The sequence below is a fragment of the Erithacus rubecula genome (genome assembly GCF_903797595.1).
Source record: "Erithacus rubecula genome assembly, chromosome: 5".
NCBI lineage: Eukaryota > Metazoa > Chordata > Aves > Passeriformes > Muscicapidae > Erithacus > Erithacus rubecula.
Window position 1 is genome coordinate 46585233 of NC_136687.1, and position 27598 is coordinate 46612830.

Below are 27598 nucleotides of genomic sequence, written 5' to 3' on the forward strand. Positions count from 1 at the left end.
CACTGTGACTTTCCCAGCTTCCTAAATGAAATACAAAGTCTTCTTCTGTTGGTATGAAAATGTCAGTTAGGATTGTGATTCTTTGAAGTATTATATCAGAAAGGATTTATAGCACAGACCAGGTCTTTTAAATCATATGTTTAGCTTGAATATGTTAGATAGGCACTGCTGAAAAATCGAGAAGATTGAAGGGAACAGTTACTTTCTGCTTTGATGTTATAGTTAGGATGGAATTAACAACTGTATTTTCAGGAAAGGAGTCTGTTCTACAGGCTTGCTTGACTGAAGTAGTGTGTCAGGTAGAGGAATGTAGTATAGGGCAGGAAGAAGGGATACCCACCTGAAATTTGAGAAACATGCCTGCTGTTTAGTAAAAATAAGTAGAAAATAATCCTGTGATTTTTCTATCCCCAAACCAAATTGCTCTGTGCTTTGCTATAAAAATTACTGCCTGACTTCTCTTAAATGTTTTAGAACGTGGTGGGGTAGTATTTTGCTTCCACTTAAATATGTTGATTTTTTCATAAATGCTCAACTTCTGATACCCTCAGTTACTCTGGTTCCATGAGTGCACCTTCTGGCTGGACTAGGGAATGCTGGTGATATCAGAGTCTAAAAGGAAAGGTCTAACACAAGGCTCTGTGATTTACAAACTTTTATCTACTACAGCTCATAGTGGTCACAATCTCAAGAGCAGCTGGAAAAGAACAGAGCTATGCTAACATCTGGAACCTTGAAGTGTATTTTTAAACTTGCTTAGTATTTTTGATAGTGCTTGAAAAGTTCTAATGTATTGATCAATAAGCTAGGATGCATCCTAGAGATGCAGCACTTTTTCTGAGGCAACTATTTCCTCTGCTAACTTTTCAGGCAGATCTTAACCTATAAAGCTCTTTGCTTCTGGAAGGAATCATGTTTAAAAAATAAGTAAGAAGAAACATCTTTACAAAAATACATTTTTATTATTACAATAATTTAAAAGATGATTTTGTTTTTTACTATTTCTCAACAAACAATAATGTAATAGGAAGTATCAGTAACAAATCTATGGGAACAAGGATTATCATGGCTGAGTTTTCTAGTGCAGGTGGTAGGTCTACTTCATCTATCTTCATTTTTAAAAGCTATCTTAAAATGACAACAAAAGTATACTTTAGTGTTTGAAGGAGGTAATTACTCAGTGAAGCTTCCAAAGATGCAAAGTCTGAAGGAATAATTCTTCAATCTGTCTTTGCATTGAAAAGTTGAACCCCTGCCCGAAGATCACAAGCACCATCCAGCCAAAGGGAAGATGGTGAAGCAGAGAGGGGCCAGAGGTCAGAGCCTAGGACTCTGCTGTGTACTGGCTTGGACATTTTCTGGGTTCCAGGTTATCAATGGCACAAAAATGGCACATAAAACACGTAAAAATATTCCCCGAATGGAAAAGCACTTCAGTTTGAGTGGACCCAATCTTGGAAGTACTTGTACATATATATTGTTACAACAGCTCAAGTTAAACACACATTTGAACAAATGCAAGATCAATCCAGTAAACTGCAGCCTGTCCCTGCCTCAATCAAAATAAATCACTTTTGTCATTAATGAGAATAAGAAAGCTCTTACAATACTGTAACCTTCCCTACATTAAAAAAAATCCAGTGGCAAAAACCATTGCATATTCTTACAAATTTCTGGATCCCTAACACAGCTGAGTTTCTAGTATTCAATCCTGTCTTAACAAAAATGTGACTGAGCAAGTCTAATATGAATTGTTGTAATTCTCCTTAACTCCTTAATTTGGAAGGCTTTAGATTCAAGGAGCATCTCTTAATTTTCTGCATTAATCTTTTAAATTTCTTGCATTCATCTGTTGTAAACAAAAGTAAAAGTTTGCAATATATTCATAATACCGAATTATAATGGCTAAATTTGAATTTCTGAAATTGAGTAAGCCAATCCACCTGGGTACCTAATTACATACTTTTACTGGATCCCAAGATATAAGGCTATAATAAAGTCATATAATTATCCCACAATACAAAAATTATTATGGATCCTAATCCTACACTTGGATTTTCATTTGGCCTACTAGGAGTTCCCAAGTCCCCCAGAAATTCAATGAAATTTAGGTGATCAACTCCAGTATATTCATCCTTCATTCCTTGTTAGATCAGGATACCTAGTGAATATTTTGGAGAGCAGCATTTGAGTAGACCTTGAGACACCTTCACAGAGTCTGATTTTTCATGAGGAATGTACCTAACACTCAAAATCGGAACTCTCCCTGTGACTCAAGCTGAGTTCTCAGCACTAAGACTTCAGAAATCTTTTTTTCCTGACTCTTTCCCTTAATTAATTTCACTCTCTGAAATACAAAACTTCATCATTGTGCTTACATGACTGCATTAAGCCTATTAAGTACAATTCAGTCATTTCTAAGACTGTTTCAACCATTGCAAAGTATAGATCATCTCCAAATAAAATATTCTAAATTGTAAGACAGAGCTGGAAACCTTCTTGTGTGTATCTTCCCCATAATCTCAAAATATAAAAGCCAAAGCAGTAGAGGGGTAGGGGTGAGTATTTCAGTCCATTTTTCCAAGCTGATACTCCCTCTGCACTTCATGTTCTTCATTTAACTAAAGGTGAAGCTTTCCATAAAAGCAGCTAAATCCATTCATAATATGATTGTGAACCTTTTTTGCTTGCTATGGGGACAGCAAGATTTAAGTGCCTGAGGTGATGTACAATAAGACAAAATAATGCTCAGTACTCACTGAGCAGCAGTTCACAGAGATTCCCACACCAGATTCTGGATATCTATCTATGAGAACTCTAGAAGTTTCTCTATCATATGATTTTATCCAGCACAAATTTCAGGTTTAATCTCTGTGATCTCCTGCTTTCAGTCTCTGAGCAAGACTGACAACTTCTTCTTCCCTTTTATGAAAATAATCTGAAAATTGAGGACATTAAAGAAAATGAAACCAGGTTCATTAGCATAGAAGGAACGATTGTGTGTAGCAACTGCCCTAACTTTTCTCATCCTTTCTTGGTTGGCAGGTTATTTTCTATTACATCTCACTAAATGTCCTGGTTTGGAGGACAGATGTCTGCTAAGAAAAGCAGGAGCCCCTTTTTGAAATGGAGAATGTAAACCCCCTCCCTCCAAATTATTATATATTTTAAATTAAGGGGCTCTCAGGCAAAGATATGGGAATTAGGAATAACAGTTCTTTACTAGGAAAATTAAAATAGAAATACAACATTACAAAGAACAATCCCAAAAACACTGACAGAGTCAGAATACAACCTGACACCCTGTCAGTCAGAGTGTTGCTAGCAGTCCCATTAAATGGTGGCTACAGTCCTCTGCAGTGGCAGGTGTGGTTCAGCTGAAACAGTGCTCCTGTAGAAGGTGCATTTTTCCTCTGAAGATCCTGGAATGATGTGGAAAGGTCTGGCTGTCCTCTGGAATCCAATGGAAAAAGGCTACCTTGGTGTTCCAAATCTTTTTATCTTGGTAGGAAAGGCTCGGCTCCTCCCCCTGGCTGGAGCATCTCCCAGTGGGATGATGTAATTTTATTAGTCATACAGTGGGACTTAATGGGCCATTAGCAGATGATATGTTCCTGGAGGGAGGATGGGTTGTGGAAAAGATAAAGATGATTGCCCCACCTGGTTTTAACAGATGGCCCATTAGCAGATAATATGTGCCACGGAGATAAGTATCACTGCCCCACCTGGTCTCAACAGATGGTGATGGAATACACTTTTGGTCACATCCTGTATTGCAATCCAAGACACTAAGCATATTGAATCATTTCATCTTCAAACCCCACTTTTCAAACTATGGGAACTAGAAACTCAGACAAAAGCTTCAAAACAATTTCCTTATACCCTCGATCAGCAACACTACCTGCCTCCCGCCCTTGATTTTAACTGTGGTGTCATTTTAGTCATCAGTACATGCAATTATGCAATACAGAAAATGTCTGGCAGGAGTTTACTTTCAATTACACTATTTGCAGCAGGCATAATCATAATTTTTTGTTTCCTTTTTGCAGTGCTTTGCACCAGGTCTTCACCAGTCACTGGAGGACTTTGGCATTGCTGTGGTGAAATTCCTTGTGACGAGCACTTAGATATCAATGAGAATCACAAGGATTCTGTCTTTTCTGTTTGCTGTTACCATTCAGTCTACCTTAAGTGCAGGGCACCAGCCTGACCGAGGAATCACTACAGTAAGGGAACCTAAAGAAACTTATTAACTAGATATTATGATCCCTGCATCTGACTTAAGGAATCAGAGAGGCACTAAATATTCATTGAAAGGCACCACTTGACTTTTTTTTTCCTTTCTTTTTTTTTTTTTTTTTTAAGCCAATAGATTTCCCAAGACTAATAACACAGGTTTCATTTCATTGTACAGATCTTGCAGTAAAGCAGTCAGTGTGGAAACATATGTGTGTGGATTTCAAACCTGGGGCACTTACATATTGCTCCAAACTGTTTCTGCCATATAAAACAGTTGTGTAATTAAATTGAAAATTATAACTTCTTTATGTCACAGTACCTGTTTCTAGTGTCCCTTCTTCCTTCCTGCATTTTCATATTTAACTAAACATACCTTCTTACCTGGGCCTAGTCACTGGTACCACCACACCTGGTATGTGTTAAGTTGAAATGTTTCCTTAAAAATGAAGCCCTTTTCCCAATCCAATAATCTCCACTGAGAAAAAAGGTCCTTAACAAAAGCAGCTGAGGATAAAACAGACAATCAAAAAAGCTCAAGTTTTAAGATACGTCAGTGTTCACTGAGATAACAGTTCAGGAACAACTCAGCCTACAGCATCCCTGATGACTGAATTTGTCCTTTTTCAAGGCTAATTCTCTTCATCTTGAATATTATTTGCTAACTATCATGGAAGAAAAATGTAATTTCATCTGTGATTTGTACTTGTAGGTTGAGTCTTGATGTACGATGCTTTGACAAAAAAGAAAATTATAGGGTAATAGAAAAGCAAGCTCTTCAGCATTTTAATCACTATCAGTCCTCCTGTTAAATGCTTCCTCCCTCAGGTCTTGACAAGGTGATGGCTTCTGGAGAATGGAGGTTCTCAGTATCATCTGTGTGCTGGATACCATGGCTTCTGTCAATCACTCGTGAGCTTGCTTTGCTTGCAAACAAACCTAACAGATGATTATTCTGTCTGCTTCAGAGAGTGTGGCTCAACAGGCCCTTCCCCTCCTAAGCATATGTCATCTTCCCTAGATAATTAGATGGTACATATCCCTTCTGACCTTTTGCTTCAGCTAGCCACCATTCCTTATTGCCACTCAGGTCAGAAAAGCGAAGTATCCTCACCCTCTGGTACTCCTGAAGGCTGAGTTCTTGATCACTTCTAGCTTGAAATGCATAAACAGCATAGAAGATCTGAAAAAGGAAAGTCACATAAACAAAAATCAGAACTGAAAAGCATGGCCACATCTTACTATGTAGCTAGCTGTGTATCAGTAGGAGTTCTGTATACAGAAAACAAGTAATAACATGTACAAACCAGTATTCAACTACACAGCCTGCAGTTTATAGACAGGGCCAAAATACAAAATAAAACTGACACATCTGGGGGAGTTCCACAACAAACCAAGCTCCAAGACCTCATCACCTCACAATACTGGTAAGGTTTTCAGCTCACACCAAGTTTCATAGAATGGATGAAGACTTTTTAAGCAAGATTTCCTCGTGGAGAATCACCTTTCCTAAAGCACCTGTACTCAAATGTGGCACATAGGTCACTTCTGTGCCTTGCTGATCAGCATTTTTGTCACAGCTTTCTTGTCAAAAGTTAGTTGGAAAAGCCCCCAAACTGAGCTACTTTGCAAGTTTCTGTTCCATATGAGAACCTTGAGGCATACGTGGAGTGGGCTAATGCAAGTGTGTTTTCTTTGACACAGGAATGCAATTGACAGTTTAACTGATGCTCTTTTCCTACCCCGAAGCTATTTAAGAGCAGAAAGTAACAAATTCCTACGTCACACTGACAGATCGGTGCCACTCTTTTCTGGTGTGAAAGGAAACCATTTAAATTACTAACAGTAATTTCGGACTTTAAATAGGAACAAGAAGAAAACAGGCACAGTGTGTATCATACTTACATGCTGATCATCCATACCCAAAAGATCACCAGTCCCTGTGCCATTAATTGTAGGATTTTCACAGAAGTGAAAAGGTGAGCTGCTGTCACTCTTCTTGTACCCTGGACTTTTTGTGCTGCTGTCAGTAGGGGGCCGTGAAGGGACAAAGAGGCTGATGTCATCAAAATCATCATCACCCAAGCCGTTTTCTGCTACAGCCTTCTGCTCTTTGGCTGGATTGTAAGGCCTCAGGAAGGAGGAGTACACGTACCCTGTGAGGACTAGAAATCAGAGTAAAGAGACAGAAAAATAAATAAACAGCAAACACTGCTAAAATAGTTTCAAAACCAACCATTTCATGCAGCTGTCAGTATGACAGAGGCAAACAGATGGCGCCAGAATTAAAAGAAATTAATATCCCAAAGGGAAGCTGTTATTGGTATATTTGTGCAGAGAACTTACTTCCTGTGTCAACAAGCCATCTGCTTGTGCTTCCAAAGGGGTCCTTTTGCTCCACAACAGCCACCAGCTCTCCTTCATGCAAGTCAATATCGAATTCCTGTGCGGCGTGGCACTTGCGCTTAGCCTGGTACAGCGACTCCGTGCTGTACGTGGACAACAGCTTGGACCTGTCACCCTCTGTTTGGCGTGGGGACTCCAGCTGAAAACAAACAATATTCATTCTCAGAAATGCTGGGGCCCTTTCCAGGTAACAGTCTGTATGCTGCATGTGGCAACTGACCCACTGCTTTTACACTCAGACCAAGGAGTTACTTACACGGGGACCAAATCTCCTCTGCGTATGCAGGAAGAACCTGTGCCACTGCTATATTAACAGGTGAGCAATAAAGGGCAGATTTTAAAGAAATGTAGGAATTTCACTAATTAAAAACCTCTTAGCCTGTCCTCTGCTCTCAAGGAGGTGGTGTTCTGTATGTGAGCTGTCTCCTGCTTAATTGCTTTTCCGTAGCCATGACCTTTGTATTCCTATGTAATATCACAAAAAAGCATAATCCAAAAATTGGTTAAAGTATGCCAAGACCACATAACAACTTGCATGATAAGACATTAGGAAAAAAAAAAAATTAATGGTATCCAAACTGGCTGTTTTTTGTGTGAAGTTGCCTCTCTAAATGAGGGCAAGATGCCCTCATTTAATGTTTGGGAGCATATTCATTTCAGGGGTTGGTTAGAGGGCAGGGAGGGGGGTGCTGCACATCAATGAGCAGAAGCAAGAGCACCTGTGTCTTCACTGATGCTGAAAGGAATTCTACAACTGCCCCAGCTTCTCCTGTAAACCTGCACCCAGGTCCTTATTTTACTGTAAACGAAACTCCTAAAACCTCCAGAGACATCTGATAAGATTTCCCAGTGGATTTTCTGAATCTTCTGTTGTGGGTGTGTATGTTTGTGCATATATGTGTAAACACCAGTACACATAACCACAGCTGAGCACAAGAAAAATAAATCTTCTGAATTAGAAGACTAAGATGCACTATAAGAACATTTAACAAAAGAAGTTACCAAAGTTTACATATACCCTAGCCTTACCATGTGTTAAAAGGATTAAAGGCAATCAAAGATAATTTCAAGTGGATTTTCAAGACACTAACATGAAAAAAAGTGAAAAATTTTCAGAAGTTACTGGTCAATGAAAACTTCATTCCAACAACCTGATTCAGAGTCACAGTGAAGAGACAGAGGCCAAACCTTTAGGTAGCATAAAAATGGATTTGTTTCAAAAGTGATCAAAAGAGGATGCTTCATACACAGTTTGGATGTATGGCACTCACCGGAGAAGGAACAGGTTTCTTTCTTTCCAAGCTCAATTTTCTCTCAATAAAGGTTGCACTGCTGTTTTCTTTTACAAAATTCAGTTTGTGAACCTCCTCTATCAATTGATTCTGCACTTCACAGATGCTTGAGGAAGACAGCTGCAAACACAAATATAGGTTAGATCTCACATACAAAATGGTAGGGAAATTGGAGAGAGGAGATTTAATTTAATTGGCTGAATGCTAGGAGTCAGGAAATTTGACAAGTTATGTCTATTTTCTGCAGAGCCCATAAGCAGTGCACTCTCTACATATGAGATGTAAGAGAAGAAAGGTCTTTATTAAAGAAAGTTTTAATAGATGCTATTACATTTAAAAGACATAGCAATTGAAGTTAAATAATAAAAAACATTCTAAATGTTGATGAAAATGAAGAGCCTTACATTTATGCTACTGAGCCACCTGCTTTCAGATGCAAATGGGCATCTCAGCAGCTATCAGTGTGGCCAATGTGCTGCAAGGTTTGGAGTAGTTTATCCCACAGCTGTGAGTTTGAGCAACTGAGAGCTGCCAACAGGTGAAAAATTGTTGGGTAACTAAGTCTCCCTCTGTGTCACTGGATAAGTGCTTTTCATCTATACCTAATACTAAATGCATTTGCTGATGTAAACAGGAAAAAAATTAAAATAAGGTAATTTTGTAGCCAGACCCTCCAGAAAACAATGCCCAATACAACAGCTTTCAAGACATGAAAACACCAAATTACAGGGATGAAATCTCTTCATGTGGAAAAAGCTTCATTTTCCCATTAAACACCATAGCTCTATGTTTTGATCCTGACCTTGTTTGCTTAATTTTTCAGCTGCCCCTTACTATAATGTGCTCTGTTCCAGCCTTGATAGAAAGGAATACTCCAGAATTGCCTTACTAGAGTGTGTTTCCCAAGCAGCTTGGCTTCTGTTCAGGTGAGTGGATTTGTATGTCTGGAAGGCATTGTTATGTCTTTCAGGGAGTTCAAGTCCTCCAGGCAAGGCTATTCATTACTGCCAAGAGACATCTGCAGGAGTTTCTGCATCATATTTGAGTTTTAGAGCAACTTGATTTTCATAAAATTTATTTAATCGGATCTCCTAACTTGTTTTTCTTTTGCAGTCACCTGTGAGTCTGCAGGTCTAGCAGCAAAGGAGGTGTTCATGTACTTTCTTAGAATTTCCTGTGTTTTCTGGGTTTGTCAGTGTACATGCTAAGAAATGCTAGCAACTGCCTTCTTTTTGCCTTCCTGTAATATTCTTGTCATTGCTATCACTGCAACAGTGGGAACAGTTCCATTAGGACCAGTCTCAATGAAAAGCCCAGGTCTGACAAAAGTTCAGAGCATAAGTTTCTCAAAATTCACTCCTGAGTAACCTTACTGTGGCCTTCAGTACCTAAAGGGGGCCTAAGGAGAGCTGGAGAGGGACATTTTACAAGGGCATGTAGTGACAGGACAAGGGGGAACAGCTTTAAACTGAAAGAGGGCAGGTTGACATTAGTTTACTGTGAAACTGGTGAGGCTCTGAAATGGCTTCTGCAAGGAAGCCGTGGGTTCCTTATCCCTGGAAGCTTTAAATATCAGGTTGTATGGGGCTTTAAGCAACATGGTCTAGTGGAAGGTGTCCCTGTTAATGGCAGGGGAATTGGAAATAGATGGTCTTTAAGGTCCCTTCCAACTAAATAATTTCGATTCTATAAACTTAATCTTTACTGAACTTGCAAAGGAAAAAACCCCAAATCTGACTGTGCTCAACAGAACAAACAAAATCACAAAATCAGTAAATCAGTGTACCTTTGTAGATATGTGTCCTACATAATTTTAGCCTAAGCATACAGAAAGGAAAAAAAAAAAAAGCAGATTAAGGCAGAGCTATACGTGTTTCTAATGTACTTACTGGAACAGGCACCATGACAGCAGAGTTTGATTGAAGTGCTTCAAACATAATATTCCTGAGGAGGGTGACGAAGCAATGTAGACAGTTCAACACAATATTTTTGGCTGCTCTGTTGAATACCTGAAGTTCTTCGATTAGCTGTGCATTTAGAGCCTCATAGTCTTTCTTTGTCAGGTCCATCTCTTCTCCAGCTGACCTCTGAAGGCAGCTGTTGTAGTCCAACAACTTGTCATAGCGCTTCTGGATGAGCTTCTGAGGGCCTGGAAACAGGGCTTGCAGTGCTGAGAGAGGACTCAAGACAAGCTTGTCCAGCTGAGCCATCTGGAAAGTATAAACCAGACCTACTCATTACCTTATTCATACAGTCCTTCAGACCATAAGGGGTCGAGCCTGATGTAGCCCATCAAGCAATCTGTTAATCACTCTTCACAAAGTATTGCTGCCAGAGGCAGTTTCCAGCAGGGTACAGCATGACTTAGAATCTCCTCTATAATGGGAGAGGTATCAGTTTTTCAGCTTACATGCAGCCTCAGGTACTGCACCTAAGGAGCTGCCACTGGAGAAAATAGCAAGGAGTGGTCAAGTGGTCAAATAAAGCTGGGATTTCCTTAGCTGGAAGGCCCACACCAATACAGAGTCTAAAGCCAATGAGGTCTTATTAAGTGGCAGCCTTGAATTCTCTCAAAGCTGCTTTTCTTTTTCTTTTTTTTCCCCCCACCTCTCCTGGAAACAGCTGTAACTCAATTCCTGTTTAAGCAAACACAAACAATCACTTGATTTGATTAAATTAGGTTATGCTTGTTGGTTTTATCTCTAGTAATCAACAAAATTAGACACCTGGTAAAAAAACCAGTCTTCCTCAGACTTTTCCATTAGTCTCTAATTGTCTCAAGGGATTAATATTGCATGAAATAAAATTTATTTTTGTAAGTCATTTGTTCAAATACAGCACAGGCTTGTAGTGAGTGAAATTCATCATCATATTAAAGATCTTGGACATTCTGTGTGAATTAAATTGTTGGGTTGGATGTGATAACAAAAAAGCAGCAGCCTCTGCATTCTCAAAAACATAACAGAGTATCCATTTTAGCCCCAGAGTTGCTCTCCAAGGCCAAGATGATGTACACTGGCTAAATAGCTCCTATTTTATTTCCACCTGAAAAACTGGGCTGTGTTCAGCAGAACTGATTTTCGATGCATTAAGAAAACAATTCTTCCAAACTGCTGGATCTGATTTCTGAAAAAGAGGCTACTGGGAATTTCTGCCTTGAAAATTTTCCAAAAAATTTAATGAGAGAGGAAGGTATACATTATTGACAAATGCACAAAGGGGGAAAAACCCAAACTATTAACCTGAGCCTGTTGCTGAGATTTCCCTTGATAATAACCTTTCAGGAAAACATGCGAGGAACACTATGGGTTGTTCAGTGAGAGCATCTACTCAGTGTGCAATGTCAAGCCAAGGGTGATTTCCAAAACCCATATGCATAGGATAGTGAATCCTTGTAGTCTTGTACATCCAAGACACAAAAATAAACAGATATTAAGTATAAATTAGCAATCATTAATTAAAATGTCCACAGTTAAATAAAATTGTTAGTTGGTTGGTTTTTGTTTGCTTGGGGCTTTTTTAATTATATAGTCCTTCAGAGTAGCTAGGTCATGAAACAGCAGCTGTTAAAATTTTTTTTTCTAAAAAGAAGTTTACTGTTTCATCTATTGTGGAATTACTTCTACTTTTATGTTTCTGAGTATGGGAGCAGCTTCCATACAGGACACACTCACAACTGCAATGATATCACTGATTTAGTTATTTTGCACTTTATGCAATCATTCAGTTTAAAGACATTGAAAATATTGTTCTGCTTACTGTGATTAATTTTTGAGATACTTTTCATGCGTGAGAATTTCAAAGGTAAAGAAATACATCATCTTACTTTCCTGACGTTATCCTGGAGGTTGTAGTCTGTCAAAGAGCCTTCTGATCAGTGGCAGACTCTGCTTTCAGTGTTTTGGAAAGGACTGAATGGCTATATTTGAGTCAACACTAAACTAGGTAAGTGTAAGAAGACCTCCACCTCTGAATTTTTCCAGCTTGAGCCTGCCCCATTTTGAAGAGACATTTAAGTGTCCTATGAGAGCCAGGCATTAGACTTCATCTTAATTCTGAAAGCAGAAGACTAGTTAAAAAAATGTTTTTAAAAATTTATTTATTAATTACTGTGGGCTATATTTGGATTTTTCATGGTTTCCCTATATGAAGGATTTGACAGCACTATGTTAATAACTGGATTGATGATCTGAGAGGCCTTTTCCCAATTAATAAATCTGAGATTTTTACAGATCTGTGATTTTCGGTACATAAGCACAATATCAATCACAAAAGTCACTCAAACTGCAAGTGCTGGTAACAAAAGTAGCAAAGCAACAATCTGCTGCTCTTTTCTGAAGTTCAGGTGAAACAAATACAGGATTGTTCTAGTGATAAAAAATTAAAACAAGTATTTTAGTATAAACCCAGGAATTTAGCTTGATTTCTTTAGTTCTTCTAAGGAAAATACAATGCATTCATATTGTATTTTATCTTAGTTCTTACAGAAATTCAACCAAAGCCTCCTCTTATCTTTCCCAAGAGATTCCTAAGCTGTTTTTTTTTTCCTCTTTTCTGTACTAGTCTTCCTCACATACAGCTGTTTTCTCAGATGTACAAATAGCTGTGTGACACTGGTCATTGCATTAACTTACAAATTCTTCACATAGATTTGCAGTGTTGGTCTGTTTTTCCAAACAGTCATTCTCTGTGTCATCTTTATCCTGCAGGATTTCCTGAAGCCAAATTATATTTTGGGCAGCCAGATGTATAGATTCCTAAATGAAAAGAGGGTAGGAAGATGAAACTATTATGATCTGTTTTAATATGCAGCATTCACTCATGCAGCCATTGCAATAATACTGATGAATTATAAATATTTTCCATCTCTGACACCTGTGCAGCTGCTATGCAGTTTCCAGTCATTTTGAGGTTGTTTACTGTGATAATATTTTCCTGTGCTTTGTCTATTTTCAATGTAAACTACTTAAGAATCAAGTTGTTGATGTTCAACTGAAAGAACTATGCCCTAAACCAATGAATATCCCCACTGGAAGTCAGCTACTCCTCAGTGAGAAGTCAGCTTAGCAGGCATCCTCAAAAGTCTCTTTTGGGGGACTAAGTAGGACCATAGTGGTGTATTTCAGTCACTCAGAATTTAAATCTTAATGAAGTGTGGATCTGTTTGGATAAGGATCTGTCAGCACCATTCCAGGCAACAGCCCCCACTGGCTGAGCTCCCTGGCTTTCCCTGTCTGCAGAACCAAACAAGTGAGTTTGTGATAAGCCCTGGCCAGCTGGTTATTGATCTTGCCTATCTCTCAAACATCCCTGCCTGCTTAGGGAGCACTTAAACTTTGACAGGCCTCATGCCATCTACAAAGCTGGCAAGTAGTCCGTGGGAGAGGCAGGTTGATAAATGACAAGCCAACCTTCTTCTCTGGAGAAGAGGACTGAAGCAAAGACATTTTAGAGAACTCGGGCACTCTGTATATCTAATGCTAGCCCTCAACACAACCTAAACACAGAAAAAGTGAAGGACTCCTTCCATCCACAATATGTATTTTAGGGCATTTTAATTTGTGTGGCTGCAGCTCAGTTCTTCAATCTTTAATGAGCAGCAGTTGTTCCTCTGCTGCAGAAGGTGGGGGTGAGAGCTTCACACAGATTGAAAGTCCTGACTGTGCCACCAGACAGCATCTTATCTGCACCTGTGGGTCTCCACAGAACCTGCTTCTGTCAGGGGGAAAAATGCAAAAGTGTGGGCTTCAAAACTTCTTTGCCTTGGGCTCAGTAATGCAGTGACAGCACAGCTTATTTATTCAATATTCTGATGTAGATAGCCCTGCTTATTTATAATTTGGTGTTGCCCAACCAGTGGCAGAAATGTGTGTCAAACTGGTTATGACCACATATTGCAAAAAGGCTGTGCCCACCTGGAGATGTTGTGAACAGAGTGAAATGTTCTTCACACACAGTTTCACAGTCTTCTCTAGACTTTGAAACAACTTTTCTTCGTTATTAAAAGTTCGATCTTTCACCTAAAAGAGACATTTGCACTGTTATTCTGGCAGCCCAAAAGAAACATCCAGAGCGCTGCTAGAAAAATCCCTGAACTCCTCCCTTTGAAAACAGATCAACCCCTAATTCTCCCAAGCTGCAATTCAAGAAAAGTCAAAACCGCTGGGCAACACGGCAGAGAATCTCATTTTTTAATCCTTGTGGGAGCGGGGAGTTGCTTTATGACAAGCCCACGGGCGTGTGCCGACAAAACGCTTGGCTTTCCTGTTGGTTTCTGCTGCTGCACTGCCTGCGGGAAGGATGGAGAAGCGGGATGGGATGCTCGGGAGCGGCGCATTGCCGCGGGCTGGGCGCTCTCCCGCAGGCCGGCTGTAGATGGAGCTGTTATCCCAGCGCCGGGACAGCCTCTCTGCACAGGGAATGGCCTCGGGACACTCCTCGTGCCGGCTGGGAACACCTGAAAGCGCGGACATTCTGCCCGTCTTTCCCTGCAGGGCTTCAGAAACCTCGAGTCGTGTCTTGGTGGTTTTGCCGCGAGGGTCTCGGCGTGTTCCAAAGAACTTTCTCCGTCTAATTAAGCAGGAGAGACGGCTGAATCTCTAACAGATGCGTTCTGATACTAAAATGATCCTCAAATGTTTTAAGCTTAATTAGAAGCAAAACAAAAAAACATAAACCAGAAGTTTCTAAAAAAAAAAAAAAAAAAAAAAAAAAAGCAAAGGAAAATAAAAATCACACATCCTTTTAATCAAATTTAATTCCCCTTTTCTCTGATTTTATAGCCTTGCTGGTGTCTCTCACATTTGAATACAAAAATTTCCACTGTATAAGTAAAGGAACATAAAAAAAAAAAAATGTGGGTGGTTTGAATCAGAGAAAGAGGGGAAACGCTGATAAAAAACAACTCAGGAAAAAACTGCACATATCTTGTAAAGACACATCTAGAAAGGCAAGTGACCTTGTATATTCTGCCATCTCATGCAGTGAAGTGTGCTGGATATCATTTTCAAGGTCATTTGTAATTGATTTTCTTTGAGATTTCGATTTAAGCTTTCCTGAAAATGTTTATCCTGCTAGGTTTTGAATTACAACTTTGAAATTATGAAGAAGCATCTTGCTTTTGGCTGCCCAACACTCATCAGACTCATCACAGAGTTCTTTGTCTCTGTAGTTTTGATGATTCCAGGTCTTTTCACATGTAGAGGCAAATCCCGTGGCCTTTCCTAATTAGAGGTATTGCTCATCTTCCTTGGTGGATTCCAAACCTTAATGCTACAACATGAGCAAGATGGACTGAACTTGTTCTCAGCCCTGACAATAATTATTGCCAGGGAATCTGCAAAATGCTGACCTCAGGCTGAGTTCCACAAAACTGCTGCTCACTTCCTCTTTGCTGAAGACAAGAAGTTTGAGAAACTCTTGTGTAAAAAAGGAAAAGGTGGAGAACACTTTACATTATTTTCTATTTCAATCACAAAGATATTTCCTGTCTTCTGTGACAGTCAGAAAATTACTTTATAAATTAGGCAGGAAAAAAACGCAGTACCACAAACTCCATTTCCAACACATTTTGAAAAACACCCAGTGCAAAAACAGAACTGAAGCTGCCAATGCAAATCTGCAGTTGGATGAGGAAGTACCTGAGGTTCTCCCCTTGTCAGTATTTTCAGGTGGCTGGTGACCCTTTTGGATTTCTTGCTAATGGAGTGAATATTCAGTCGAGAAAACTTTTCTTTAAGGGTTTCATCATCGTCATTCTTCCTATACTTCATCACTGCAGACAGAGAATTTTATTACATCAGTAGTCTGTATTTCACAGGACTTTTCACCGGGACAGGCACACAAATATGAAACCATTTGAGAGCACACACTTTGATGTCATTTGCTGTAATCTTGTGAGAAAATGCTCAAGAGCATGAAAACCCCAACATCAACACTAATCTTGGGAAGAGGGAAATTAGGGCTTTGACCTGACAAGTCCAAAAAAAATATTGCTATGACTGCATCTCAATTATTATCAATGTTTGCAACTGCATTACAGACATTATAACATTAATTCTTTCCCTATTTTCATACTGAAGTTAACAGTCAGGTAAGACAGTTGGCTGAGGACAAGGGACATTAAGGCATTGTTACCCTCTTGAAACTCAATGTATTACACAACTTGGGTGGCACCAGCCAAAGCTGATGTAGTGAAATATCTGGAGCTGAAACATGTCTTGTATTGGCCAGCCTAAACCTACAAAGAAAGAATTTACTGTGCTATTTTCTTACCTAAATCTTTCCTCCTTTTAAGTTCATTGATGTTCACATTAATGTTTTTCATAGCAAAAAGGGCATCTTGTAGCCCCTCGTGGTCAGGGTGAGAAGCAGGAGTTGAGTTCAAGAGCTTATGGAGTAACAAGGGATATTTCATCAGCCGTTGCACTGGTTTGATCAACAGAGATCCCAGGTCCATTAGATTTGGCTTTCCTCTGTAATTCACACCAAAATAATTGTCACAAAACTAGAAATTCCTTAAATTGCATTTACTACTCTAGTCTAAAAATAAGATGCATCTGTGATGTTGTAAATGAAACTTTCTTGTCACCCCCTCAGTGTGAAATACATCCCAGGTCTCTGAATTTTCTGTTTTCAGAACTTAGCAGTTCTGAACTATTACTTAGACATTAGCTCTGAAACTGTCCCACTCAGTTTAAAGGTGCATGTGGTATAACTCACACATCATAACACCCAGGAAGGGAGATGTAGGTGGAAGAACAAATAACAGGAAGTTTGAGAAAAGAATGTGAGGAGGGCTGTTACATCCTGCTCTGGGCCCTCAGGCTTAAAATTGCAACATCTCCACTCTGTGAGTAACTGGGATGCCTCTTCACAGTGCATTCCTTCTCACAGCATCCCTGACTTGGCACAGTCACCCTTAAGCTTTACAGCTTTTCACCTGTGTTTTTTCTTTGCTGGCTGTCAGTCAGCTATTTCTAATGATGCCTCAGCTTCCAAAGGGTACCAGATCTGGCCTGGGAAAATGTTGAACACGCAGGATATCCACACACCCTTGATCCAACCTGCTGGAAGACTCCTTTACATAAAAGCAAAGCAGGCAACTGGCCAGGGTGGCAGAAGGATGAGAGTAGGACAGTCCCAGCTTCCAGCATGGGCACAGGGATGCTCTGTGGCTCTAGCTCAATCCCCACTGGCTGGGCAGGGGCAGCAGAGCATCCCCAGGCATTCCAGTGGCCCAGACCATGAAGGGCCCCTTGAGCTCTTGGGCCCCAGCCAGCTGAACTCCAGCCCTGCTCCAGGCAAAAGCCTTTGCTTACACTCTCCAGGTTGGAATGGGAGAGGCTGTGCAGCTTGTGGGCTGTCACAACACCCTCAAAGGAACCAGGAAAGGACTGAACCACATATGCCTTCATTACCTTCCATGTGGCTGGGAGAAACATGGGATCTCCCCAGAATGGGTAATACCAGGTGGCCAGGACCAGGGCCAGCCACTGCTGAGGTTCCAGCAGCAGGACAGACATGGACATGGCCTCCCCTCATGACAGCACACTCAGCAAACCAGGCACAGATCCAGCACCAGCTACCTGGCACCTCCCCATTGAAACTAAACATGAGCTGCTGGGTGGAAGGCAAAAAAGCAGAGCAAGCTTTCCATTTGCATGCCCAAAAAGGCTCTTTTGGAGCAGGAAGGGTTTTCTGACATTAACTATGCAAGAGTTAAGGGTAGACAAAGAAGGATTTCTGCATATGGAAAGATGAAATAACACAATGTAGAAGGAAAGTACAAAAAATAGGGAACAGCCACATGGTTTTGCAGGCTGACATCTATTGTTTTGTGCAACAGAAAGCGTAAAAGAAAAAAATCACTTCATTCCTACTTTTATATGTGTAAAAAGTACAAGAGCCAATCCCTACTTGCTGACTAATTAACTAACAATTTGAATGCCTTTGAGAAGAGACATCTGCATATTTAAACCATCTCTTTCAAATAGGCATTATCTGTAAAAAAGTTCTGCATGAAAAAAAACCTAACAGTAGATGCCTTTTAAGGCTTCTTCATGTCCCAAAACCTTCTCATCATTTCAATCCCCCTCATTTTCCCTGTATCTTACATTAAATAGAGAGCTGTTTTTCCTTCTTTCAGCTTCTGGCAGCAATAATGGAAAAAAAAAAAAAATCTTAAATTGTTATTGTTTTCTCTGAAAAGCCCCATGAATGCAAATCTATAAAAGCTGCCTCATGAATGGAAAAATCTTCAAGTGTCTTCTCTTTATATAGTTGCACTTTGGACAGCTGCCCAAGTGATAAAACAGCCCTCTGTTCCTATCTGCATGACACAGTCTTGCAATATGGTGTGAGAGATAGCAGGTTTGTTATAAGATAATGACTCCCTGGGGCACTAAATGCCACCAAGTTTGACTCATCTAATTCTCTCCAGCAAGATTAGCTGAGATAGCCACTCTCCCTGGACAGTCCCATTTGCAATGCACCCAGTTAGGACCCACCAGCCTCTGGGCAGGACATGGCCTTGCCACATGACTCAAGCAGGAGAGTAACGCCTTGTGACATCCATTGTGCAGAAAATTAAATTGATAATTCATTTGTGATGCTACTTCAGCCTTCCCCCATGTTATTTTGAATTTAGCAAGTATTCTAAGTCACATGGAGCTGTATTAATCTCACAGCAAATTATTACCGTGGTGCTGCAGTAAAGGCAGCTGGCAAACTGCAGTGAGCTTCATGGCACAGCCTCCCTCCTGTCTCCCGACAAAACAGTCTCTAATGCAGACAGACACATTCCCACTTGTTTAAAAAGCCCGTGGTGGTGAGCTACACAAAGGCAGGTGAGGCAGGATTTAGTTTCACCATTTTTTGCTGTCACTACAAGGCAGCTCTGTCCAGTGGCAAACACAACAGTATGGTACAGCCAGGCTGAGGCTGCTGTGATATGCAGCTGCCAGCTCTGAAATGGTGTGCAGGATTCAGGCTGCAGCAGGACTCAGAATCTTGGGCTTCATGGTCTGCTATGCGTGGCTTTATTTTAGTACAAGACATGTAGGGCAAATAATTCACTATGCCATACGTCTCTCAAGCAAACCCAGGGAATTCACTGAGGCTGCACAGTTGTTAAGCCAAGCAGAATTTAACCTATTGAGCTGCTAGCAAAGGGCTGCACTGTCTGGTATTTATGTAATTGTTTTCTTGATCATGCTTGAATGAAAAGCAGTGTGGGAGCTGCAACATCACAGACCATTTGGAGGGAGTTACGCTGCATTTTCCAGTTCAACAGTAATCAGATTTTTGGGTGCTGTCCTGCCCAAGGGCTGTTGCAAATCTGCAACCTCTGATTTGGAGATGATGGGACTACTTGAGTGTCCTGCCAGTGAGTTAGCCAAGCTCAGGGAGGGTCCCACAGCTAAACCTGTTCATTGCACTCCACACAGCTTTGTAAGAGTCCTTTTAAACTCAGAAAGTGAGTTGTCTCCTACACTCCACTGGAAACTGTTTGAAGGAGAAACCCAGGCATTCATATCTATTAGGGTTACACGAGGCAGAACAGCCAGTCTTGTGTATTTCTATATGTGTTTCTGTCTCACATGATCATATTTTGGCCCTCTGGATATTTTGTATCTCTTGAAGTCCCACTGCTTGTGGGATGCAAGTACACAGAACATCCCTTATCAAAACAAAATGCAGAAAAGCAATTTCCTATCAAAAGCTTGAAACCCCCAAGAGTAGAGTTTCAAAATGCAAGTCTTTCAAAGTGTATTTTATGCAGATCATAGTTATAACATGCAATTGACTGACTAATTAACAAATTAGTTATAATAAACAGGCCTGTTCCTCTCCTACCAGTATAGACCACACTTGCTCCACCTTTCTTCTAACATTTTGTCTGGGATTGTAATCTTTCTCTTCAGTTCAGACAACCCCTCCTCTGACCTCTCACTGCAGGTAACTACAGGCAGTGCTGCATTTCAATGAACCCAACCTGCTGGATGTCCACAAACTGCAGCTGCAGTGATAAATTCTCCTTTACAGCTTTTCAAAGATGTCACATTTGACACAGAAGTCCCTTAACCACAACTCATCAGTGGCTGGAGAAGTTTTCTGGTTAAGTTGCAATGAGATTGTTCTTTTCTGATGTTCCTCCAGCCACTGTTGGGGGAAGACCCTAAGGTGGGCTTCTCCTATAGGGCTACTGAAGGGATTGTCAGCTTAGAAACAGCTTTACCTGCAGGCTTGCCTAAATTGTGACAGGAAAATGAATTTCAAAGACTGACACTATGCTGATGACAAACACTCCTGCAAACCTCAGAGCATTCTGCATATGTCCTGAAAAAATCTCCAGGTTATACTGACACAAAAGGCTTGTGTTCTTAAAATTTCCACCTGTACAGCTTTAAATATACTAAAGATAAATTAAAGATAATTTAAAAATTATTTTACATGTAAAAAAAAATGCATAGTACTTACTCTTCTTCGTATCTCTTTCTGCAAAAGAGAAGAAAACAAAACATGCATTAGATTCCTCCTAAGAGAATTTGTAGAAGATTCTCAGATACACTTCAGTTGCACCAAGTAGCTGTGACTGGCTGGTTAACTTAGGTTTATGGCTGCTATGTGTCAGCTGAACTGCACAAAACAGCCAGAGGGGACTGGTGAATCTGACCCTACAACTTTTTGAATGGACAGCCCTAAATGAGAAAGGATTGTCAGAAACCTGGTTTGGCTGTGAGACCCAGCCCTGTCCTCACACCTTTAGAGAGGGAAGTTTGGATCACTCTGCCAACAATTATAGGTGACATCATGCCATATGTACATTCATCTCTACTGTCTTCAAACAGAAATGTATTTTTAAAATAAAAAGAATACATTTCAGCCTTTCAGGGTGTAGAGTCAATGAAGCCGTGAAGTTTTTTGTAGATTACACCTCAACTGAAACCTCTCAGGAGTAGGATGGTGTTGATACATATACTGAAAACATCAGGGATTTAAAATTGTAGTTTGCAAATGTGTGCATAGAATATTTTCTTATGGCATGAATTCCCTCAAATTCTCCATCTCTGCATCAGGCTTTCCTGAGGCTTTCCATCCTCAGCCACACTTTTTTGACTGCCTGAACTCTTATCTCCTGGCCCACCAGTGCTAGTTGAGCATCTGGAAGCTGCTGCTGCTTTCATCGCTCCTGCACTGTCAGCACTTTGTGTGCTTAGGACCTCCCTCTGCCCCTGCAATAGTTGACCAAGCTACTTCAGGCTGAAAGCTGAGCAGGTAGTTGCCAGCATCCTTTCATTTTTACCAGCTGCATTTCTTTGGCTAGGCTAGCAAACAACATCCCCAGTTTGCATAATCGCTGCTGAAACACGGGACTCGACGGAAATTGGATTTGCACATGTCTCCAATACAGACACCTCCATTTTGGGATGGATTTTTTCCTTTTCAGTCAAAAGGAATAGGAATCTCAACACAGCTAATTAAATCTGATTTGTCTGTACAGATGTGCAGAGTGCCACTCTCAAATTGCTCCTGATATAGAACTTGTTTTTCACATGTCAGTTATTACTCAGCAGAGGAACAGAAGCCCCTACTAATGTCAGCTCATTTAAGACTTTTTAAGTAGAACAATATTCCTTCCAAGGGAAAAGAAAAAAAATTTACAAGTGAACATTTTTCAAAGATGGTCAGCACCAACCCCTACATTTGTTATGTTTCACAATTGAAAACAGCCTGTAACTTATTTGGTAACAACCCTGCATAGTTTTCTTCCTAAGGCAAATATTCTCCAATTGGGTAGTAACAGTTTTAGATGACCACAGTTCTGAATTTCAGCATGTACTTTCAGGTCTTCATAGTTCAATTGACTGCAATCTTCAGGCACTGGGAAAAATCACAACATAATATACACACAGCAGTGCTTTTATCGTTGGCTCCTGTTTAAAGGCTAATCAGGAAAGAATAAGACAAAACAAGGCTTCTTTGTAAGGAAGTCCTTGTCACTTCCTGCTAGCAAAGGCTACAGTGGCTCAGCACAAAATATCCTTTCTATTCACAAAGCCCAGCTGTGATTTTGGAACAGAAGTACCTCTTGCTGGCTCTGGAATTCAAGTGGCAACATCCACCCTAGGATGTACATGGACATTATTTTTTATCTTTATTTCCTTCCAAGTCCCCTTGCCTCAGCAGCACAGATAAATGAACAACAGTAGTGGCTTCTCTTGATTAGTCAGGAAAGATTATTGTAGGCATCAGCACTAAAACACCCACTTAGGGGAAATACCTGGCCATCCATTAGCCTGAAGACCTGAGTTTATATGAAAATTTATTTCTTTTAACTTCCAGGGTAGCTAAAACTTGAGAACCCTGCAAATACACTTTGTTACAAGATAACTTCATTTTCAACATAATCTGTCTTCAAAGCAAACATTTCTCTTTTAATGTTATTAGTATTTTCCTTCGCCACTCTTTCCAGATTTCACTTGGTCATACTTCCCATCTCCTAAGTCTTAACACATCTCTGCAGACCAATCACAAATTAGGGTCTGGTTGAAATATCTGATGCTGATGTACATTCCTTTATTTGTGAAAACTTTACATCTCTCCAACAAGTATGCAGCATGGGCCTTTCCTGGAGCTGGAGCCAGACCTCTGGTGTGAATCTATGGCATGTTCCCTCCTGACAGCTGTGTGATGCTTGTGGGAAAGTGAGGGACAAGGGGATTTATGGGTGGGAAGAGAAGCACTCTCCATGGAGTGGATGAGCTGATCCCTGTCACTAGCTTCAGGAGGAAGCTGTGTTGGAAGACAGATGGATCTGTTATTTGACAACATCCCCAGTTCTGTACACATTTTCCTGAGGGGCTGGCATTGGAACCAATAGCACAAAGCACCTCCCTCTGGTGGGAACTGGCAGCTTGCTCCACCACTGTTTCCTCTCAAATACCCCAATCATGAGGAGCTGGGAACTACACAGCAGCTCCAGATCCAGGGGCCTTGTAGCAGCAGCCCAGAATTGCCAGTGCACTTGAGTAGCTCCATAACAGGCCATTCCAATTCCAGGAGCAGACTTGCTGAAGACAGAGGACAGCAAATTTCCTGGGAGCTGGAAAAGGTGTTCCAATAGCCCATGATATGATGCAGCATTTTTTTTTTTTTTTTTTTTTTTTCTGTCAGTATGGGGCACTGAAACTAAGGAAAGAGCAACCTTTCTTAAGCTATTTTTGGCCATCTTAGAGAGTAAGAAATCTAATCATGGCCTCTGGCTTGTCATCTTTTCATGAAAGCAGCATAAGCCAGAGCTCCCAGCAAGCCTTATAAAACTCCAGATTTACAGGGGACCTTTCATCTACATCCATTTAAAATGTTCCCTGCCAGGCAACTGACTATGGACGGAAATCATCATTTGAAAAGATCTTACTTTAAGGACTGTACACAGTCTCTTAAATGCTGCTTCAGTTCTTCATCCTTTTCATAGTATTCCAGCATGGTGTGTGCATCATCATGGTGATAGCAATAGATTTTATATGTGTCTTCTAGTGGGCCTTTAATCTGCAAGAACACTTCCCCTGTTAAGGAGAAAAACAAAGCGTGTCAAGTCAGACAACAGCAGCTCAGGAGGAGTTTTATTATTCCACCACATTAGCCGTGAGCTAAAAAGGCTGGCTTCTACTTTACTTCCCTTAGAAATGATCTTGCGTGTTTATGTGCATTATTTATTACATGTATTTCTCAGCTGCTCATCTTTGTCATAGCCAGGCACCATTATATCAGTGTTAATGCACAAAAATTCCCTCAGGGGAAAAGCATGAAATCTCTATACCTCACACCCCTTCAAACACAACCTCTTAATTCACTGCCCCAGCTTAATGCCCCTTCATTGGAAAACACACAGGAGAGCTTAACTAATAAAGGGAGACCATTTTTGTGTCATGGGCTGGCAGGAGGGATGAATGTAAGCCTGTTAGTTTTCCTTTTGACTTTTTTTCATGAATATGAACTCAAATGGGTAATAACAGGAATAATGACTCTATCTTCCATTAGCCATTTCAGTTTTATCTGTTTTGCAAAACCCTGAAATGGCAATTGTTATGACCTAGATTAGAGAATTTTCTCCACAGACAGAAGAAAAACCACTACCCTTCCCCTAATTAAATAAAACCACCATGGATTACAGCCATTTTTATATCATATCTAGGTTTATATACAACTGAAGAGAGAGAACACTTCCATTTCCAGTCCTCCACACTACCATTTTCCCATAAAGAACAGTTGGGAATTTTAGAGGCACTAAAATAGTCCTACATTCATTTCCCATTTACTTCTGGAGTCTAATTCTCTCAGCCTAAAACTCTTGTGTCTGTTGCTGTGTATGTAAGAAATCTGAGCAGGGAAGGCATGCTTCATCTCTTCTGCTGAGATTTTAGTTCAGTTCTTACACCCTTATGCAGCAGCCCCCTGAACAGCATCTTTGGAAATGCATATAATAAACAACAGCAATGCTGAAAACTCCTGTCGGGAATTTACTGAAAATTATATCTATGTGGCAGCCAGTCCAAAGAGATGTTTATAAACATTCCTGTTGAGTTATAGCAATGATTATTAAAGTTAAAAGCTGAATGCTGCATTAATTGGGAGCTCTCCATTCACAGAGCAAGCACTGAGCTGTCAGGCATCCTGCATGTTTCATCCTGACCGGAGTGTGCTGTTCCATAATACATTGCATTGAACTGCTCCATCTTAAAGTGAAAAATGATTCAGTTACCACAGTAACACAGCCCTGGGTTTTCTCCCCTAGCAGCAAAGGTTAACTGGGCTGTCTAATGCATGTTGGTTTCAGGTGCGAATAAGGGAAAAAACAATGAGCAGCCGAGACCACCACAGTACATTTTAGTTACTGTAAGGACAAAGTCAGAAAAGCACCAGCATCCTACAGTTAAATGCTCTTCAGCTGTCTTCTCTGCCTGGTGCTTGCTGCTAATGCTGATGGCTAAAAATGCACGTTACTGCCTGCCTTTCCCATGAACTCTATTCAGGTCTTTATTAGCCAGCAACGTAAGGGGAAATCTTAACAAGCCTTAACCTTGATCCTGCAAGCTTGGCACCTGATTCTAGAGATCATGAGCTCTCACAATTTTCACTAACATTAAGCAGAGCTCCAAGTGCTTAGAATGGTCTACATTATGCTAAGCCCTCAAGTGAGGTCACGTTTTCAGTAGGAAAAATGCAATGTAACCTTGCAGCTCATTTCAGTGTATACTACAGGCTGAAAATTATCTTCTCCAGAAGGAAAGGGTTGGGAAAGTTCTGTTCACTGAACTATTGTGCCACAGTGACAGATATTTCCATTGATGCTCAATGATGAAAAAAGTTATGTGCTGATTTCATGAACAGGGCCCTTTGACAGCAGATAAATTTCTAAAACCTTAAGTCCTTCTTGGTTCTGAGCTGTGTGGACTAAATCAGATGAGTTTTGGGCATATCACTGTGGATACTTGCTTTATGGACCAAAACCACATTGAATTTGGCACAGCTTTAAAAATACTCTGAGAGATACAAATCTCCTTGATGCCTCTTCTAGAGTATGTCAATCTTAAAGAGAAATTCCTATGAGGAAGGCTTGAGTAACAAAACAGTTTATCCCAGTTGTTCTCAGTGAGGACAGTAGTAGAAGAGGGAGGAAGGAGTCTAATTGCTAAAGCTAAGTCTTCATATTCCTTCATATACAGAGGAATATGAAGAATATGCATCCATAACAAAGAGGAGAAAAAAATCAGCAAAGAGCTACAAAAGCTCAGATTAGGAGATGAGTTTTGAAACCATTAATTCATTAGTCCTCATCTCCCATGCCTTGGCTGTGTGGTGGAGCAGTCACAGTGACACAAACTGGATCCCTTTGGGGATGATAATTACCCAAAGACTCCAAGGGCACATCTTATGCAGTCTAACCATGAGTGGCATCTCAATACACAGGTGCAGGCTACAGCCAAGCTGAAGTAAGACATCTTAAAATGTGTAGTGTGCATACCATCTCCTTAGCAGAAACTCTCTGCTCCTATTGGACATTACCACTTGTCAATGCGGACATAGTATAACGTGTGGAGAACATAGACTAAAATAAGACGTGAGCAACCACATGGTTTTGCTTTCAAAGTAGTGAATTACCAGTTCTTTTGAACCTCCTCACCATGACTGGGTTGCCTTCCAAAGTAAGATACTTCAATGCAAGATTTTAAAATACATTAAACATGACAGAATATGATGGGTGTTCTTTTTCTATAGACTTGCTTCAACAACTTTTACACTGAAGATCCTGAAAACAATATTACTACTTTGGTGTACTTTCAGAGGACAATAAACCTACTGACTTACTGCTTACAGTGATGCAATTATTCTTGCTATTTTTGCCTCAGCCTTTGGAAGAATGTCTCACACCTTACTTGACAACCTTTTTCCCATCATAAGTTAGCCAACTCCGTGATCAATGACCCCATGCATTTTTATGGTTCTTTGACTGGTTCTGGAGAAATACACCCTAATAGATGGATGAAATTGTTTGTCTTTACTTCTGAATGTGGCAGGGAACTAATAGAATGATTCTCTTGGCTGTGAGAAAGGCACTTCCTGCTAGAATAGAACATTGCTTATTAAGAGTATGACTCATCATGATGCACTTTTACTGAAATACCGCCAAGCAACACAGACGTATCAAACTACGTTAAGCTGTTGCCTTGGCAAACCAGACTGAGACGTGCTAGGATTAACACTTTTCCCAAGCCTCTTACACTTTAATATCCTGTCTCTTAGTGAAGTGGCAACTGATATTTTTTACCTGATTATTTGAGAGAAGAGGGGGACTTTTTATAAGGTGTTACCTGTGGTCAGTTTAGGAAAGAAATAGCCTCTCTTGACCTCTGAATAAGTGATGAAAGTTTTTTTAAACTGGACTATTCAATTTTTTAAACCAAACAATATGACATTGCACTGAAGCAAATTCAGAATTCTCACCTGATCCCTTAAGGTGGCTCATCCTAAGGTGCCTCTGCACTGAGAAAGCAGTCATGGAGAGCTGATGTGTGCTGGTAACTTCTTAAATCTCTCCAGCTGTGCCAGAATGTCACATGAGTCACAGCTTTAATGTTCATGACCCAACCTGCAGAACTTTTGACTGTTGTGACACATCCAGAGCCAACCTGTTTGCTGAAAATACCTGTAATCCCTACAAACTTCAGATTCATTACATCTGTCTCTAGTGTCCATGTCCCTGTCAAGCACATTTAACCTGCTCTTACACAAACTGTATCACCAGTAGATATATGTTTAGAGTGTTTAGGGTGGGTTGGGGTTTGACATGCTTGTTATTCAACATTTTTAATGCTTTTCCTGAATGGCACAACTCTGAATATGCAAAATAAGAGTTAGAGTCAGCATAAGTGGATTTAGGTAGGCGATATCAAACTAGATGAAACAGATCTCAGCAGTATGTTGTATAACACTGTGCAACAGGTTTTACTCATTCTAAACTCATTTTCTGCTTCCTTCCTCCCCCTCAGCAACCAGATGGGTGGAGAGAAAAAGCATCATAATCATACAAGTACAGTACAGCAACTGGACAGGTTTCCCAGGTCATTTTTCCAGTGTCATTTTGGACAGCTTCTAGCATA

General features: G+C 40.4%; 1 protein-coding gene across 1 annotated transcript in view; it reads right to left on the reverse strand.

Annotated features, from left to right (window-relative positions):
- Positions 1 to 942: 942 nt before the first annotated feature.
- The window catches only part of ARHGEF38 (Rho guanine nucleotide exchange factor 38), a 40599-nt gene continuing 13943 nt past the window's right edge, over positions 943 to 27598 (reverse strand). Inside the window, exons 4-14 of the mRNA XM_079306773.1 lie at positions 23356 to 23503; positions 20415 to 20432; positions 16209 to 16408; positions 15575 to 15708; positions 13850 to 13954; positions 12569 to 12691; positions 9824 to 10144; positions 7914 to 8054; positions 6583 to 6781; positions 6142 to 6401; positions 943 to 5419 (exon numbers count right to left, since the gene is read on the reverse strand). Coding sequence (XP_079162899.1) covers positions 5234 to 5419; positions 6142 to 6401; positions 6583 to 6781; positions 7914 to 8054; positions 9824 to 10144; positions 12569 to 12691; positions 13850 to 13954; positions 15575 to 15708; positions 16209 to 16408; positions 20415 to 20432; positions 23356 to 23503 — 1835 coding nt within the window. The 3' untranslated portion in view covers positions 943 to 5233. The remainder of the gene's footprint in view (positions 5420 to 6141; positions 6402 to 6582; positions 6782 to 7913; positions 8055 to 9823; positions 10145 to 12568; positions 12692 to 13849; positions 13955 to 15574; positions 15709 to 16208; positions 16409 to 20414; positions 20433 to 23355; positions 23504 to 27598) is intronic.